Raw genomic sequence first — 15,693 nt, 5'->3', positions numbered from 1 at the left:
AAGAATAGTGAACAAAGCAGGTTATTATGATCACACCAATGCAATGTTCATAAAATCACAGACACTGAAATTTTGGGATCTAGTAGAGTTCGAAAACCGCACAAATTCTGTATAAAGCACATCATAAATTACTTCTTGGCCATATACAAAAAAACATTAGTGATAGAGAAGGGGGATACGATCTAAGAGGGAGATGGAATTTTAAACAACCAATGGTTCACACTACTCTGAAAAGCATGTGTGTATCTGTCTGTGGGGTGAAGCTGTGGAGCAAGTTAACTGATGAGATCAAAAAAAGTCTAAAAAATCTGGTGCAATTTAAAAATAAGTTAAAAAATGTCATTTTGGAAAGATACAGTCTTGAAGGTGGGGAATGATTTATGGGACTAATATTAAAAGTCTATTTTTGCTTGGTATTTGCTGAGTATGTACATGTAATAATAATAATAATAATAATAATGCATTTTATTTAAAGGCGCCTTTCAAAGCACTCAAAGACACCTTACAAAGCACATAAAACACATCAACAGTACATCAAACAATATAAATCAGGTAACATTTAGTGCAAAGATAAAGAAATAAATATGAATGTGACTATAAAGTGCATCAGTACAATAAATAAACAAGAACGTGATTGCATAGTTAGTGTGAGACAGAGTATGCCACTCTGAATAGGTGCGTTTTCAGGCGGGATTTAAAGGTGAAAACAGAGTCAGAAGTGCAAATGTCTGATGGGAGAGAGTTCCAAAGGCGAGGGGCAGATCGACTGAAGGCTCTTGACCCCATGATGGTAGTTAAGTTGGCAGATGGGGCAGATAGCTGGTTGGCAGAGGAGGATCGGAGAGTTCGGGAGGGTGTGTAGATGTGAATCAGTTCCGAGAGATATGATGGTGCCAGGTTGTGAGGTTATGATACGGGCGGCTGCGTTCTGTACCAGAAGACCAAAGAGGAGAGAGTAGGTGTGTGTATATGTGTGTAGATGGCATGTATGCTTGTTTGTTTATGTATAGGTACTGTATATACATATATTTACATGTATGGTTTAAAGGTTAGGGCATCTATAAGCTTGTAGATCAGCCATGCAGCCCTGTTGTTAGAGGGGTGTGTTACTGTTTTTTGTGTGGTTCTATTTATTTTTTGCTGATCGAAATAAACTCAAACTCAAAGCTATTGTCTTGTAATTAATATGAAGCAATAATTATATGAGTGAAGAACGTATAGCAGTCTGAGATACATCTGCCTGATAAAGTGTCAGTAAAGGTTAAAAAAGCTAAAGCTGGTGAATGGCGGTTCATCACTGTACATTTTCAGAAGGCATAGCCGCAGAACAAGTACGGCTCCTCCCTTCAGGGCTGTTAAGATGACTTTCAGTGAGATGTGCAACCCCAAACAGCACCAGTGAGTCCTTTCCATCCACATCATATCGCAATGAGTCTGACAAGGAACAGAGAGTAATAGACAACGATAACATTCAACATGATTATAATGTGCTTTTATGAGCCCCGATCCCCAGGCGAGAGACGAACTTTGTCAAATTCGGCTCCCGCTCTGAAACACCAGCTGGCTAAGTATAGGTTGAGTGGTGTGTGTGTCTGTGTGTGTGTGTGTGTGTGTGTGTGTGTGTGTGTGTGTCTGTGTGTTGTATTGTGGGGGGTGTGATAGATGGATGTGTGGTTGTCACATAAATAGAACAGGCTGAACACCTTCAGGAATGCTGATGGAGAAATAGAGGGGCGCTGAGCGTAAGTGACAGCATCTGGGAGACGAGTGAGAGTCAGAGAGGCAAAGAAGTAATTAGAGCTAGGAGACAGCACAATGGGAGGAAGAAGAAGAGGAATACAGGTGTAAGTATTTGAATCAGACATCTCTCATATTAGAACCGTATGTATAAAGAGGACTTAGCGCTGCTGCGACTCATATCTGCTTGGCTGTAAAAGCGCTATAGTTACCTGTGTGTCTTTGTTATGAGTTTTCTAAGTCTGTTCTCTGCTGTGTCACCACATACAGGATATCTGCACAAGTATAATTACTTGGCATTCCACCATGGAGACTTTCTCGGTAGCCCAGTGTGATATTCTAGGATTTTATGAGGCCTAGGACAACATTGTGTGTGTGTGTGTGCGTGTGTGTGAGAGGAGGAAGGAATGTGTGGAGGAAAGATGACACAAGCAACATAGCTGTTACTGTAGGAACAGTTCAGGGAGGTAGAGGATGAAATGCAGGGCGTTGTGTTTGTTAGAGTTTCCTGTAGAGTGTTTTGTGGACATAAGTGGGATGATGTTAGTTAGGTTCAAGGTTCACTCCTGAGCCTGTTTCAGGATCAATGTCAGCAGGGCCTTTTGTGGCTTATAAACAAGACTAGGTCAAAACCCAGTATACAGCTGGACTGTGTACACTACAGGGCTTTCAATTGGAAACGGATACAGGAAGTGGTGGCATTCAGCCGATGAATGGTGTAACTTCATCACTCAGCTACTCACTCGGGGTGTGTTCCAATACTCATACTACGACAATGTTTAGTATGCCATAAAAACATTTAGTATGTCCCAATACATTAAAATGTCAAATGCAGTATACCAAAAGTACCAGGAGATCCTACTGCATCTGGTCGCATTTTACAGTGTGCAAGCCAGCATGCTTTTCTTGCTATTCTGACCCACAGTCCTCCAGTGCATTGACTGAGCCACTGTGAACAGACCAATCACAGCATATTGATACAGAGGCTGCAATGACAGATGAAATAGAATCTCCCAATAGGATGTATACAGCGTGCATACTGCATGCAGCATGATGTATTTAGTAAGGACAGCTGCAGTACAAACTAAAATGAAATAGTAGCAGTATGCCATTTAGGACACAGCATCACAGTCAGACGGTCAGTCACGGACAGTTGTGATTACAGGTCTGGACCTGCTGTTGTGGTCCATTCAAAAAGCAGCTCAGCTTTCAGTTATAAATGTCCCAGTCAGTCTGATGTTGCAACAGTAAAATTTAAGCATTTTAGTTTAATTTGAGTATTGATTTGTGTAGAGCTGTAACCGTAAGTCTATTAGCTGATTGACAGACAATTACTCTGCTGCAATTTTGATAATTGATTAATTGTTAAGACAATTAACAGACAGAGCAAGAAAGAGTTAGAATTTGACAAAAACATTTTCCAAGGCTTAGAATGACCTTTTTTAAACCTGAATGCTTCAGTGCTTCAGTCTTTCAGTCTAACAGCTGTTTCTTACACTTGCACCACATTTCTTTTTCACTTTCACATACGTGTGAAAGAGAGGGAGGATTGGCCTGTTGACAGTTGGGTTTTGGACAGTCATATGTTAGTGTTTGCTGGATCTCATGATGCCAACTGCGTCAGAAGTGTGTGTGTGTGTGTGTGTGTGTGTTACCAGTCCTCCTGGAAATTAACATGAATTTGCAGATTCATTGTGGTGGCTTCATGTGAAACTCTGTGCTCAAGGTTATTATTTGTATCTGACTCTCAGTTCTGTTTACCGTCCTTCACCCCCCCAACCCTCTCAGGGTCTGAAACCACCAGTAATACATTTTATTAGTGTAACCCTCAAACCTGAACAACATGGTGTGTGTTGTGGTTTCCATGAGGTCTTGAAGCCAATAAAAAAAGAGAGAAATGAACGTGTGTGTTTAGCCATGTGATAGATGGTAATGTGTCAAAAGTGTACCCCGCCTCTTATCCAATGCATGCTGGGACATTGTCCGGCTCCTTTGAACCCAGATGGATAGAAGTGGATAAGTGTGTGCATTTTAACCGATTTTACATGTAGCTGAGCAGGTACAGTAAATGTGCAGTTTGCATGTCAATAAGACTCAAGTAATGACCCAGGCCAAACAATGTTAACACAAAATTGTTGTATTTTGACTGTTGCTGTGAATCTCTGAATCGAAGCAGGCGCATTTTCTTTTCTACAACCTATCACAAGAGCATTTTGAGCAAGGCTTTTAACCTCCTTACTGCTTAGTGCCCAACAAACACATGCAGAGAGGCAAGTCATGGCTGAAAAAGAGCCTTGTGTGTGTGCTCTATATAAAAAGAAGCTAGACATACATTTTTTTTGTTTCACGAGGAGAATTGGGACATGAGCATGTACATTATCTACAGGTCAGCAGGTCCGCAGGGGAGGAGTAGGAATGCCCTGAACACACACACACACTCTCTCTGTGTGTCTCTGCAGTCTCATATTAGCTTCTAATGAAGCATTAGATGTGTTTGTGTTGTTATTGACATCATCACTAGTGTTTTCATTTGTGTGTGTCTGTCAATTCAATGTCACTGTTTGTTTGTGTACTGATATATCTACTGTATACTGGACTGTATATGTGTTATTGACTGATTGTGTAGATCTGCACTGTTTGTGTGTGTGTAGCTGTGTGCTAGAGGCGGGGTCCTGGCCTGTTTCTATCCAGGTGTGTGTTTCTGGCCTGAGGGGAAATAGAGCAGATGGTCACTGCTTCTGTTTGAGTGTGTTTGGCTGTAACTGACTGGCTGTCAGTAACGTCTCCCTGGCCAAAGATCTGTGCCTCGCTGAACATTTATTGGAAAGATACAGTTTTGCAGGGCTGTTAGGTCACGTCCCAAAGTAGAGGTGCAGGGAGATAAAACACCTCATTTCTTTCCCACCCTTATTTTGCATCTGATTGCCTCTGACCGTGATATTCTTACCCTAATCCTAACCCATCTCATGGCTCATACCTAGACCTAACCAACCTAACCAACAAGTACCAGCCAATCAGAGACAGGGTAGGGCGGGCCTTTGCAGAATGTGGGTGGGAAAAAAATAAGGGGATTAGAACAGGTCAACCAAAGGGCTTCACAGTTGATCAGACGTTAACTAAAATGCGAGCTAGAAATTTGCAACAGAGGCGGTAATCAAAGAAGAGATATTTCAGACAAATTAGGCAATGAGAGATGTAGAATCTCAGCCATACAAGCAAAAGTATTTTAAAAAAAGGCTTCATATTTTAATCTACAGTACTGGATATTGACCTAGACATTTACATAAATGGGTCAATGACATGACGCCTACATTTTCAGTCCAACTGCATTTTTTTCAGTTAGAAAAAGGTTTAAATTGATTAAAAAAATACCATATATATGTAGTACCTTTCCTTTATATGTAATCACTTTAACTTTTCAAAAACCACAAGTTATTAGTAATTTTTCTGTTATTTAAAGTGACAAAATATCATGTGGTGCGACCAATAAAACCAATAACTGTATTAAATTCAGAGTAAAATATCACTTTTAATATTAATCACTGATACAGTATGCTTAACTGAATTGTATTTTTAAATCATTTTTAAGCAATTTACAGGAAAAATAAGTCTTACCTACATTTCAGAAGGCAACTGTGACATTATAGAACATAAATATGAGATTATTATTTACAAAAACTCAAAAGACATGCAAATAATTTGTTTCTAAACACTTAAATTCATTTATTTTAAGATAGATCATGGTCACACCACATGACTTTTTTATTCAGTTCTAATTCATCGAGATGAAAAAACACATAAAACACCTAATTTACTATTTTAATATGAATTTATGTGTACTCAACATTCTTAATGTTTGAATTACTGCAATAGATATTCCCATTTTTTAAATTTTTTAAATTTTACCTGTTGAAAATCCTTATACGTCATTGACCCAAACATTGAAAACATTGAAACTGGGTAAATATTTCCCCACTCTAAACATTATTAAATATTGTATAGAAGAAAAAAAGCTTAATAGATTTTTATTCTTGTGTGTGTGTGTTGACTATTGATGAGGACGGTTGGCTAAATTTGGGTCAATCTAGTAATGGGAGAGTGTGGATCAGATGGCCTATGTTTGTCTACTGGCCTGACGATGACATCACTGTCTCCTTGGATACCGGGACAACGGATACTTGACTGTCTGCCTGTACATTTTGTGTGCATTAAAAAAAAAAACAGACACAGTAACTGACTCTAGAGAAAAAGCATAACTACTTTTAATATGTTTACCCAACATTTAAATTGTTCTTTGATGAGCATTCACAATGACGTTTTTTATGATAATGTCTGAAGCTCTGCACTGTTATTCAAATTTAAGATGCATAGCGTGCAGTGGGTTGTTCAGAGCGATTTAAAGCATTCACAACACAAAGCTTGAAATATCAAAAAAAACCTTTGAGACATTTATTTGCAACATATTTCAGTTCCTATTTAAAATGTTTAAATATTACTGTTTGAATGGAGTTAATATATTATTATTAGTTATTATAATGGAGTACACAGAAGGGCACGATGGTTGAAGTATGTCATATTAAAGTAGGAGTGACATGTTTAACTATTTATTGACCTGATTGACTTAATCAATTCTAATATTTAGAATATTTATTAAACCCAACATGCACGCACTGAAACACTGTTAACAGGACAAAAAGCACTATTTCATGGTGTGTCTGCTTTATTTGATACGTAGCATTAGAGTTTACATTTTTGGCATCTAGGGTTGCTAATCCTTCTATCCAGTGTGACTCATAATTAACAGGGATAGGACAGATGGGCATTTATTTATCTAGTTTTTTCCCACATTATAATAAATACAATTTAATTTACTAAACTTAAAAAACATGCATTACTCCATTTACAATATGTGTTTTTCATACAGCGGGCAAACTGATTACTAGCTTGTATGAATATTACATCAACTGACTGAATCTTATCTGCAGTTTATTGCAGCTTCAGGGCAGTAACTTTGATATAGTCGCCCGAGGTTTGGACACAATGTAATCTGAAGAAGAGGGCGTCATGGGTGGTGGAGAGACAAAGCAGCCTGTGTGATCAACTGACACATCGGGTGATGCTTGTGGCTGTGGCCGAGTTAGCGGAGGCCAATGCAACACGTTGCTGTGGTTCTGTATGTGTGTACAGCTCAGTGAGTTTTTGCTTCTCCTCGATGAATGATTTTTGGCAAAGAGAGCAGATACAGCACAGCATTCATGACCTAGATACGGAGAGTTGAGAGATATGGGGGGGTAGCAGTATGCACAAACATTAATAACCAGCAGTATGCATTTATGGTTTATAATATCTTCACTGACCTGAGACACCGGATCGACAGCAACGCCTGTACTGACCTTATTAAGCAGATCGGGTATATTGGCAGACATCACTGATCCACGTTAAATACAGTTTTCATGGTCAATATCATTATAACATCCAGTGTTTCTGCTATCCTCTATTATTATTATTATGAATTTAGTCATGGCAGGTTCACCTTTTCTAAAAAATGATCCCAAAATGTTTGATGCAGTGTATATAAATACTCAGAACTTCATTTAAAAAAGAGGTTTGGGATCGGTATCAGAGGAGAAAAGGTTGGATTGTTGCATTCTTACTAGAGCTGCAAAAAATTGATGAACTATTTTCAGTTAATTTCTAAACAAAAATGCCCCAAAACCTGCTGTTTTCAGCTTCTCAAATGTGATAATTTCATGGTTGTCTTTGTCATGCAAACTATTAAATTGAACATTTTTGGGTTTTGGACTGTATGTCGGAAAAAACAAGTCATCTGAAGACGTCACCTTTGGCTCAGGGTAATTGTAATAACGGTCAGATTAGTCAGTGAAGTGAGAAAGTCATTGCCTGATGACAATGAAAATAATTGTAAATAATTGTTAGTTGCAGCCCTAATCTCTACTATACACACACTGTTTGTAAGAACTATGATGTAAAGCTGCAGCAAACCTCTTTAGCCACACTAGCCAGATGGGATGATAATGTCAATCATATAATAAATTGCACATTGCAAAGAGCCCAGAGTTTTTTTAAATGTATTTTGTCTAACAAACACTCAAAGAGATTCAGTTTCAATTCATATAAAATGAGGAAAATAAGAAAATCATCTGTGGCCTGCAAATGTTACATAATGTGTTATTGAGTAATGTGTTGTTTTACATGGTGAAACATGTCTGACGAGTGACCAATGGGTTAGTTGGCTTCTTTTTTCACCTCCTCAACAATGCACAAAGAAAATACTGTACTGTAATTACAGAGTAGAGACTAGATTGTTTCTCAAAAGTAGGTTAATCAAAACCATAACATGGTCAAAATCTGCAATATGTCTTTTTGTTTTTCTGATCACTAAGTCTTTGTCTCTCTTTCTCCCTTTCTTTCTAGGTGATCTCATCATCCGTGGGCCTTGTGGATTAACTTGCTGCCTTCATCTAAAGGAATGCTGTATTGATTACTGCTCTCTAACAAAGCCCATGGATTACAGTGAGCGTGTTGGAAAGGCTTTGATCACAGCTATGTCAACACTGCATCAGGATATTTCAAGTCAAAAAGAACCACAGTAGAAGACTGACAGGAGCTTTGTGTTTCCAGCTTGTCTTATACCATACTTTTTGAACTTTTATACAGTCACCTGATTCATTAATTTGATCCAGACACTCTTTTATTCCCCCTATATATAAAACCCCATATTCTCTCATCATGTACGGAAGCTCACGTTCCGTCTCCAAGCTGGATGTCGTTGGATCCAATGGTAACGGGTCAGTGTCTGGGAGTCCCGGCCGCTCCCCACGACTCCCTCGCTCCCCCCGCCTCGGACACCGGAGAAACAGTAGCAGCAGCTCCACTGGTGGACTTACTGGCTCTGGTAAAACCCTGTCCATGGAGAATATTCAGTCTCTTAATGCTGCCTACGCCACAGGTGGTCCTATGTATTTCACTGACACAGCTGATGACCCGGTCGGCCTTGGTAGCCTGGGTAGTGGGCTGAATCCTTCGCTGCCCAAAAGCACCATGACGCTGGGCAGGGCTGGGGCCAGGGTTCCCTATGGGATCAGAGCTGCCATCATGGGAAGCACTCCGAATATAAACACTGGAGGTGGCGGTGCAGTTATGCCCAGTGATGCAATAGCGTTTGGAGGGGAGATGCAAAGCCATCCTTCACAGGCTGCTACTGTGCCCCACTCCATGAGACAGGTGAGGCACTGATTTAGATTTGAGATTCTTTTTCTTTATGGCAGCAATTTGCTCTTGTCTATGATATGTGCCACTCTAGATAGATGAGTCCTAAGAGGGTTACCTTATCTTAGCATAAAGACTGGAAACAAGGGGAAATCCACCTCTAAAACACAACTAATTAACACATTACATCTTGTATTTTGTGAGAGTACAAAAAAGAGTAAAAACGTCAAATTGCAGTTTTATGGGGGCTGTATGTGCTGGACTATTTCTTGGAAAGGAGGTTTAACTTCCTGAAGTGTCTGGCCACCTCATGGTGACAACAGGACTTCAGGAAGTTACTGCTCACAGCCAAGAAATAGTCCAGCACATAAACCCTCCATAAAGCAACCTTTGGACAGAGCAAGGCTAGTTGTTTCAGGTCTTTATACTAAACTGTGCTAACCATCTACTGGATCCAGCTTAATATTAAACAGACATAAGAGTCATCCTTTCATCTCAACCTTGTACTCTTACTTTCTGGTAAGAAAACAAATAAGCATATGTTGTGTTAAACTATTCCTTTCAAAGGCCTTAAAAAGAAAAGTAGCTTTAACAAGAAGACGATACAAAAGACCTCAATTGGAGTTCATAAAAAACAGATGAGGAAATGCGTGAGTAAAAGAGAAGAATGTGAAATGCAAACAAACTCTCTTACCTTAACGGGTTCATCTCTGTTGTATATCACATGCATGCACTCTGTGTTTCATACCCGCTCTACCTTTGCACTCGGAGCACTGTAAGACGCTCTGTGTTCAGCTGGATACTAAAATAACTCTTTGGAAATAAAAACAGACCTTGCTTGTTGATTAAAAATGCATCCAAGATATTTTTAATTCATTAATGCACTTCGGGATCTGATGTCGAGCAGTATCAAACATTTTTTTATGGGGAGCGGTTCCTCATAAATATTGAAGTAAGGTGTGCGCCATACTGTATGTAGGAACTGTGGACACAAATGCCAGCTTCTATTGGAAAAAAAGACTTCAACATTAAATAACTTCTTGGGTGTTGATTATAAATATTTGCACGCATATTTGGTTTTAATAAATGATAGTTACTGAATAGAAAAGAAGAGACTTTATTGTCATTGTACATCAATCCTTACGGTGCCATAAGTAAAAAAGAAAGTCCCGGATGGGATGGGTCTTTGAGGATGCTGTGGGCCTTTTTGAGACAGCAGGAGCTGTAGAGATCTTCTAGGGAGGGGAAAGAGCACCCTATGATCTTCTGGGTGGTGGTGGCTGGAGGGCTTTCCTCTGTGCTACTGTGCAGCTAGCAAACCACACACAGATACAGTAGGTCAGAACGCTTTGTATGGAGCAGCGGTAGAAGGACACAAGCAGTTTGCCAAAAATTGATTGAAGGCCAAATACAGTTACTGAAAGCTGACTTCTGCCTAAATAGGACTTGATCTCATTCATAAGCTTCATAATAAAAACACTAGAGCTCACAGGACAGTTTGGAACTCTTTTAAAGGACCATTACAACACAAAATAAGGCATTTTCACCTGCCAAAAATTGATTGGAGGCCAAATACAGTTACTGAAAGGTTATTTCTGCCTAAATATGACTTGATCTCATTCTTGAGTCCTGCTCACATAACCACGCCCCCAGTCCGCTGACGTAATCGGGTCTTGCTTTAGACCAGCAAAGACTTGGTGCTCGCTCTGGCTCCCGTTCTGAGGCTCGGGGCTGGAGCTTTTGGCGGTGGAAAAGCAAAGAGCAGGTGCTTAGTCAGGCTCTAGCTCCCAACAAGCTCTGGCTCCAGCTCGGTGGAAAAGGGGTAGTGAGGTGGTTCTTCCTGAGGATCCTTAGGTAGTAGAGTCTCTGCTCTGCCTTCTTAACCAACGCTGTAGTGTTAGCGCACCAGGTCAGGCTGTCCTCTATCTGGATGCCCACAAAACAGAAGTCTGAGACCCTCTCCACACAGACCCCACTGATATATATAACGGCTGAATGTCCGTTTTTCTCCTATAGTCGATGATCAGCTCATTGGTCTTGGTTGTGTTGAGGACCAGGTTATTGTCCTTACACCACACAGAAAGCCACTCCAGAGATGGGGATGCAGTATTTAAAGGCTTTTTCATATTTAAATGATATTGTGCTGGGATCTGCTGCCACTAGCTATAAGCAGTGACTGATAAAATGTTTATGATGGAAGACTTGAACGCAAAATGATGATATTACTGGGGTCAAACTTTCCTGACTGTGTACTGTGTGTGTGTGTGTGTGTGTGTGTGTGTGTGTGTGTGTGTGTGTGTGTGTGTGTGTGTGTGTGTGTGTGTGTGTGTGTGTGTGTGTGTGTGTGTGTGTGTGTGTGTGTGTGTGTTACCAGGTGAGGGACGGTGCCATGTCAGACCTACAGTCACAGCTGAGAGAAGTGCTGAGAGAGAATGAACTTCTTCGCAGAGAGGTAAGGACAACTGCACACAAACACTTAGCCTCACCAAGATAACAACATTTTGATATTTTGGAGTCAAGAACTAAAAAAAGAGAGAGCTCAGAAGTAAAAGTCCGAATCAATACAAAAACTTAACATATATCATAATTCAAAATGTTTAATGTTGGTTTCTTGTAGCTGGAGGCTAAAGAGTCCAAACTGAGCTCCTCTATGAACTCTATCAAGACGTTTTGGAGTCCAGAGCTGAAGAAGGAGAGAGCGGTGAGGAAGGACGACGCCACAAAGATGGCGGTCTGGAAGGAACAGTACAGAGTAGTACAGGAGGAAACACAGGTACGTGTGTGTGTGTGTGTGTGTGTGTGTGTGTGTGTGTGTGTGTTTCTATGGGAAACAATATACTATACAATTATTTAGACTGTCTTTGTTTGTAGCTCAGAGTCAAAGCCAAAGCCAAAGCCATAGAAATAGATGGAGCGATAAATCAATAGCAATTTCCTGACCAGGGTTGGGTTAATTTCCTCGTCATTGTAGCTAATCCAGGAGCTGGATTTTCTTCCAAATTTAAAAAAAAAAGTTGAAATCCAAGTTAAAAAATGACCTTACTTCAGCTTCTTTTTTGTTTTGGCTGGTGAGAGGTTTATCTTCACCAGGCATCTTTGATTTCGTCGTTCCACTCACAAACAAAAGCATATCCTGATGATTTTATGGACTGTCCTGGTGGATCTGTCTTGCTGCTGCTGCTGCTGCTGCTGCTGTGAGATGGCCTCGAAGACGGGTAAACAGATGAAGCGGGCTGCCTGGTCGGGGACTCCCAGCTGTCTATTAGTTCAGAAGCCATCTGGTTGAGACAGAGACACAGCTAGTCTGGAAGGAGGCAGGAACATTATACAAGAGATTAGATGCACACATACACCCTCGCAGTCACTTGCTGCCTCACAGTGATTTATTCTCATGTATGACTGAGCGTGCTTTCTCACTTATAATGAAAACTCACACATGCTGTCATTGTGAAACCAGCACAGAAAGTTTTCAGTCCTCGCCTCCTTAATTCCTAAATTAAGAAAAATAATCACATCTACATTTGGGTCATTAATAGGTGCTCTTTTTGTTGCATGAGTGCGTTTATGTGATGCTTTGAAGTTACTCTCAAGACAAATGTAATGTGGAAAGAAATATGTGGGAAAGGACGGGATGTTTTGAAATGACATCACTAGATATTAAGCCACTCTCGAAGAAAGTGGCAGTTTGGTGTGTGTGTGTGTGTGTGTGTGAACATTATTTATGTCTGAATGTGTGTGTTGTGGATGTACATTTATTCACAGTGACGCTGTGTGTGTGAGAGAAGAAAGGCCCAGATGATAAGTTGATCAATCTGTCATGTAGTTGATCTGCTGCCAGCCCGAGAAAAACCATCACACTTGCACACACACACTCCTCTTTGGGTGTGAGTGCTGTTATAGTTAGTGAGTACACGTTAAGACTTGTAAGAATATTTTCTGATCTCTCTAATGTCAGGAGATATGTGTTATAATCTCCCTTTCTCACCCTTTTAACCCAAGGCATCATTTTCATTTCCTGCTCTCATTATACTGTCACTTTCCTTCTCTTCAATCCTTTTCCCCCCCTTGCCTTTTTCTGGCTTTTCTGTGTCCCTTTGCTCCTTTTTTTCTCCTCTCTCTTATCTTACTCATTCTCCCTCTCTCCATCTATTTCTGTCATCACATGGTGAGTCAGCTTTCACTTTCTCTCTCCTCCTTCCCTCCTACCTTCTTTCTTTGCCATCTTTGTTGTGTTAGAAATGGAATTCACTTACCTCGCAGTAATTCTTGGATATATGCACACAGGCATGCACACACTCACACATGCGGGCCTGGTCACGCCCCTGCTGAGGAATGTACATCTCAACTCAACCCTTCCTTCGTTTCTCCCACCTTCTTTTTTTCCACACTTGTTTGCCTCCTCCGTTACGCCTGGCCCGCTATCTTAACCTCTCTTCCGCCTGCCTTCGTCATAGTCCCTTCCTGCACTCCCTCTGTATGACTCCTTTCCTCTCATAACCCTGCAATGTGTCACCATCGATTTAGAAAACCAAAATAACGATATGCGGATCTCATGTGGGCACTAAGTATAGGTCTTTGCAAACAACATCCAATAAATCATTGTTGCTTCTTTTGCCATAGGCTTCATCAAAGCTGTGAATATGATATTTTGTCGCAATTTGACAGATTCCTTTTTAACTGTGAATATTCCTTACGTGGTTTGGAAATGTGTTTTTAAAAATAAAGTTGCATTAAATTACTTTGTGCCTCCTGTTGAGGGAATTGACACTGATGAGAGCGGCAAGGCTCTAAGAGAAAAACAAAACAATGAGCTAAAAGATGCTAAAATGCTCCACTGACCTGCAGAGTCAGGTGATGATCCTGGGTGGGTCATCACTACAAACAACTGACAACGATAGATAGATGGATGGATAGATAGATAGGTAGATACTAGATAGATAGATAGATAGATAGATAGGTAGATACTAGATAGATAGATATATAGATAGATAAATAGATAGATAGATAGATAGATAGATACTAGATAGATAGATGGATGGATGGATGGATAGATAGATAGATAGATAGATAGATGGATGGATGGATGGATAGATAGATAGATAGATAGATGGATGGATGGATGGATGGATGGATAGATAGATAGATACTTTATTGTCCCTTTGGGGGAAATTAGCCTAGCTAGACCTGTCAACAAATATGTGCACAACACCAGCACACATAAGACATTACGTATACAAACATACAATACAAAACAATATAGTAAAAATAGTGCAGGGTACAGTGTAGACAGAAATACACACCAATGCATGAGTCAGTTAATGTTTGTTCTAGGCCTACAGCCAAAATGGAAACGCCTTAACAGTGTCCCACCAAATTCCACCAAATGAGATTTATCAGATCAAACCTGTCTGTCATCATCAATTTAGACAACAGACAACAGAAGTAATTGTCACAAAACAAAAACATCATGGCATGATTCCACCCGAAAGGCACCAAACAACATTGAACTGTTGCCGACCCCTTGCCATTACTGCTACTTATTTTAGGCTATTATTAAATATTCCAACGGATAAAGGAACAAGGGAGTTTCTGAAATGATTCAGTGTACACCTCTGAGCTCTGTGTCTTCTACCTGATGGTAACAGCTTATGGGATGAATCACAGAGGAGGCTATTTACATGTCTGAGTACACACTGGTCAAAGAGAGACTTATATGGGCATCAGGAGGAGCAAGAGGCGCCCTCCTGAACCTGTGAACCAATCAACCTGTCAATCACGACGTAGCCACGCCCTAATGCATACCCTGCTTTATCGTCAAATATAAAATCAGGGAGGCCAAAATATCCCAAATGAACATCATACTGCATTGAAGAAGGCTTTAATCTAGCGATTGAGACCATAAACACATTTTGAAAACGTTTACTGAGGTTAGAAATCAAGTGAGAAGTTGGTGAATTCTCCATTGACTTGTATAGAGACGGAAGTCCTTTTGACACCAAAATGGTCGCCCCCTGGTGGCCTTTTGATAGAATGCAGTTTTAAGTTACTTCCGCGTTGGCCTCATTTCAGAGGACCGGAACTCCCCGCCTCTCTAAAACTGACTAATAAAATAAAAACATAATCTTTTGGTTGACTCTGACAGGCGTAGTATATGTACAAATTTAATTCTGTGGATGAGTAGAAAGCAAACCCTGTTCAACGTGAATATTCCAGGTCAGAGTGCTATCAGTTTTTACACCAACCTTAAAGCTGCTGAGAATGAGACCACTTAACAACCATAGAGTTATTATCCAGTTGACTTTCTTAATTAAAAGATGTGGCTGAAGAGTGTTAAAAAAGCAGAACTAAAATCAATAAAAAAGCAGCTGAGCATAGACTTTACTGTCTTCAAGATGTTTTAAAATGAAGTGCATTAATAGCAGTAATGGCATCGCCTGTAGTGTGTTCCTGTCTATAAGTGAACTGGAGTGGGTCTATTATACTCTTCACGTCCTCTTTCAACATAGACCCTACAGTACGTACTTCTCAAGGCATTTTCAGATATTTCATGTTACATCAGTAGACCACACAAAGAAAGAAAACATTAAAAGAAATCATGTGGGCATATATACCGAAGAAAAATCTGCATGTCCAGGTCAGATGGGAGGCACTTATTTGTAGCGTCCCCACTGAGCTTTTTATCATTATTCTCTCTCTCTCTTTACTCCCAGTTGCTTCCTCTTGTTT

At 40.1% G+C, this 15,693-nt stretch overlaps 1 protein-coding gene across 2 annotated transcripts in view; it reads left to right on the top strand.

Moving 5' to 3' along the window:
* Nucleotides 1-15,693, top strand: part of LOC134004736 (ELKS/Rab6-interacting/CAST family member 1-like) — a 150,521-nt gene that overhangs the window by 3,364 nt on the left and 131,464 nt on the right. For both annotated transcript variants that reach the window (XM_062444113.1, XM_062444112.1), the window contains exons 2-4: nt 8,173-8,982; nt 11,342-11,419; nt 11,585-11,740. In XM_062444113.1, the coding sequence (XP_062300097.1) occupies nt 8,488-8,982; nt 11,342-11,419; nt 11,585-11,740 (729 nt within the window). In that variant the 5' untranslated portion in view covers nt 8,173-8,487. The remainder of the gene's footprint in view (nt 1-8,172; nt 8,983-11,341; nt 11,420-11,584; nt 11,741-15,693) is intronic.

This window comes from Scomber scombrus, chromosome 22 (genome assembly GCF_963691925.1).
Source record: "Scomber scombrus chromosome 22, fScoSco1.1, whole genome shotgun sequence".
NCBI lineage: Eukaryota > Metazoa > Chordata > Actinopteri > Scombriformes > Scombridae > Scomber > Scomber scombrus.
Note: the sequence above shows the minus strand (reverse complement) of the source record. Positions and strands in the feature narration are given on the sequence as shown.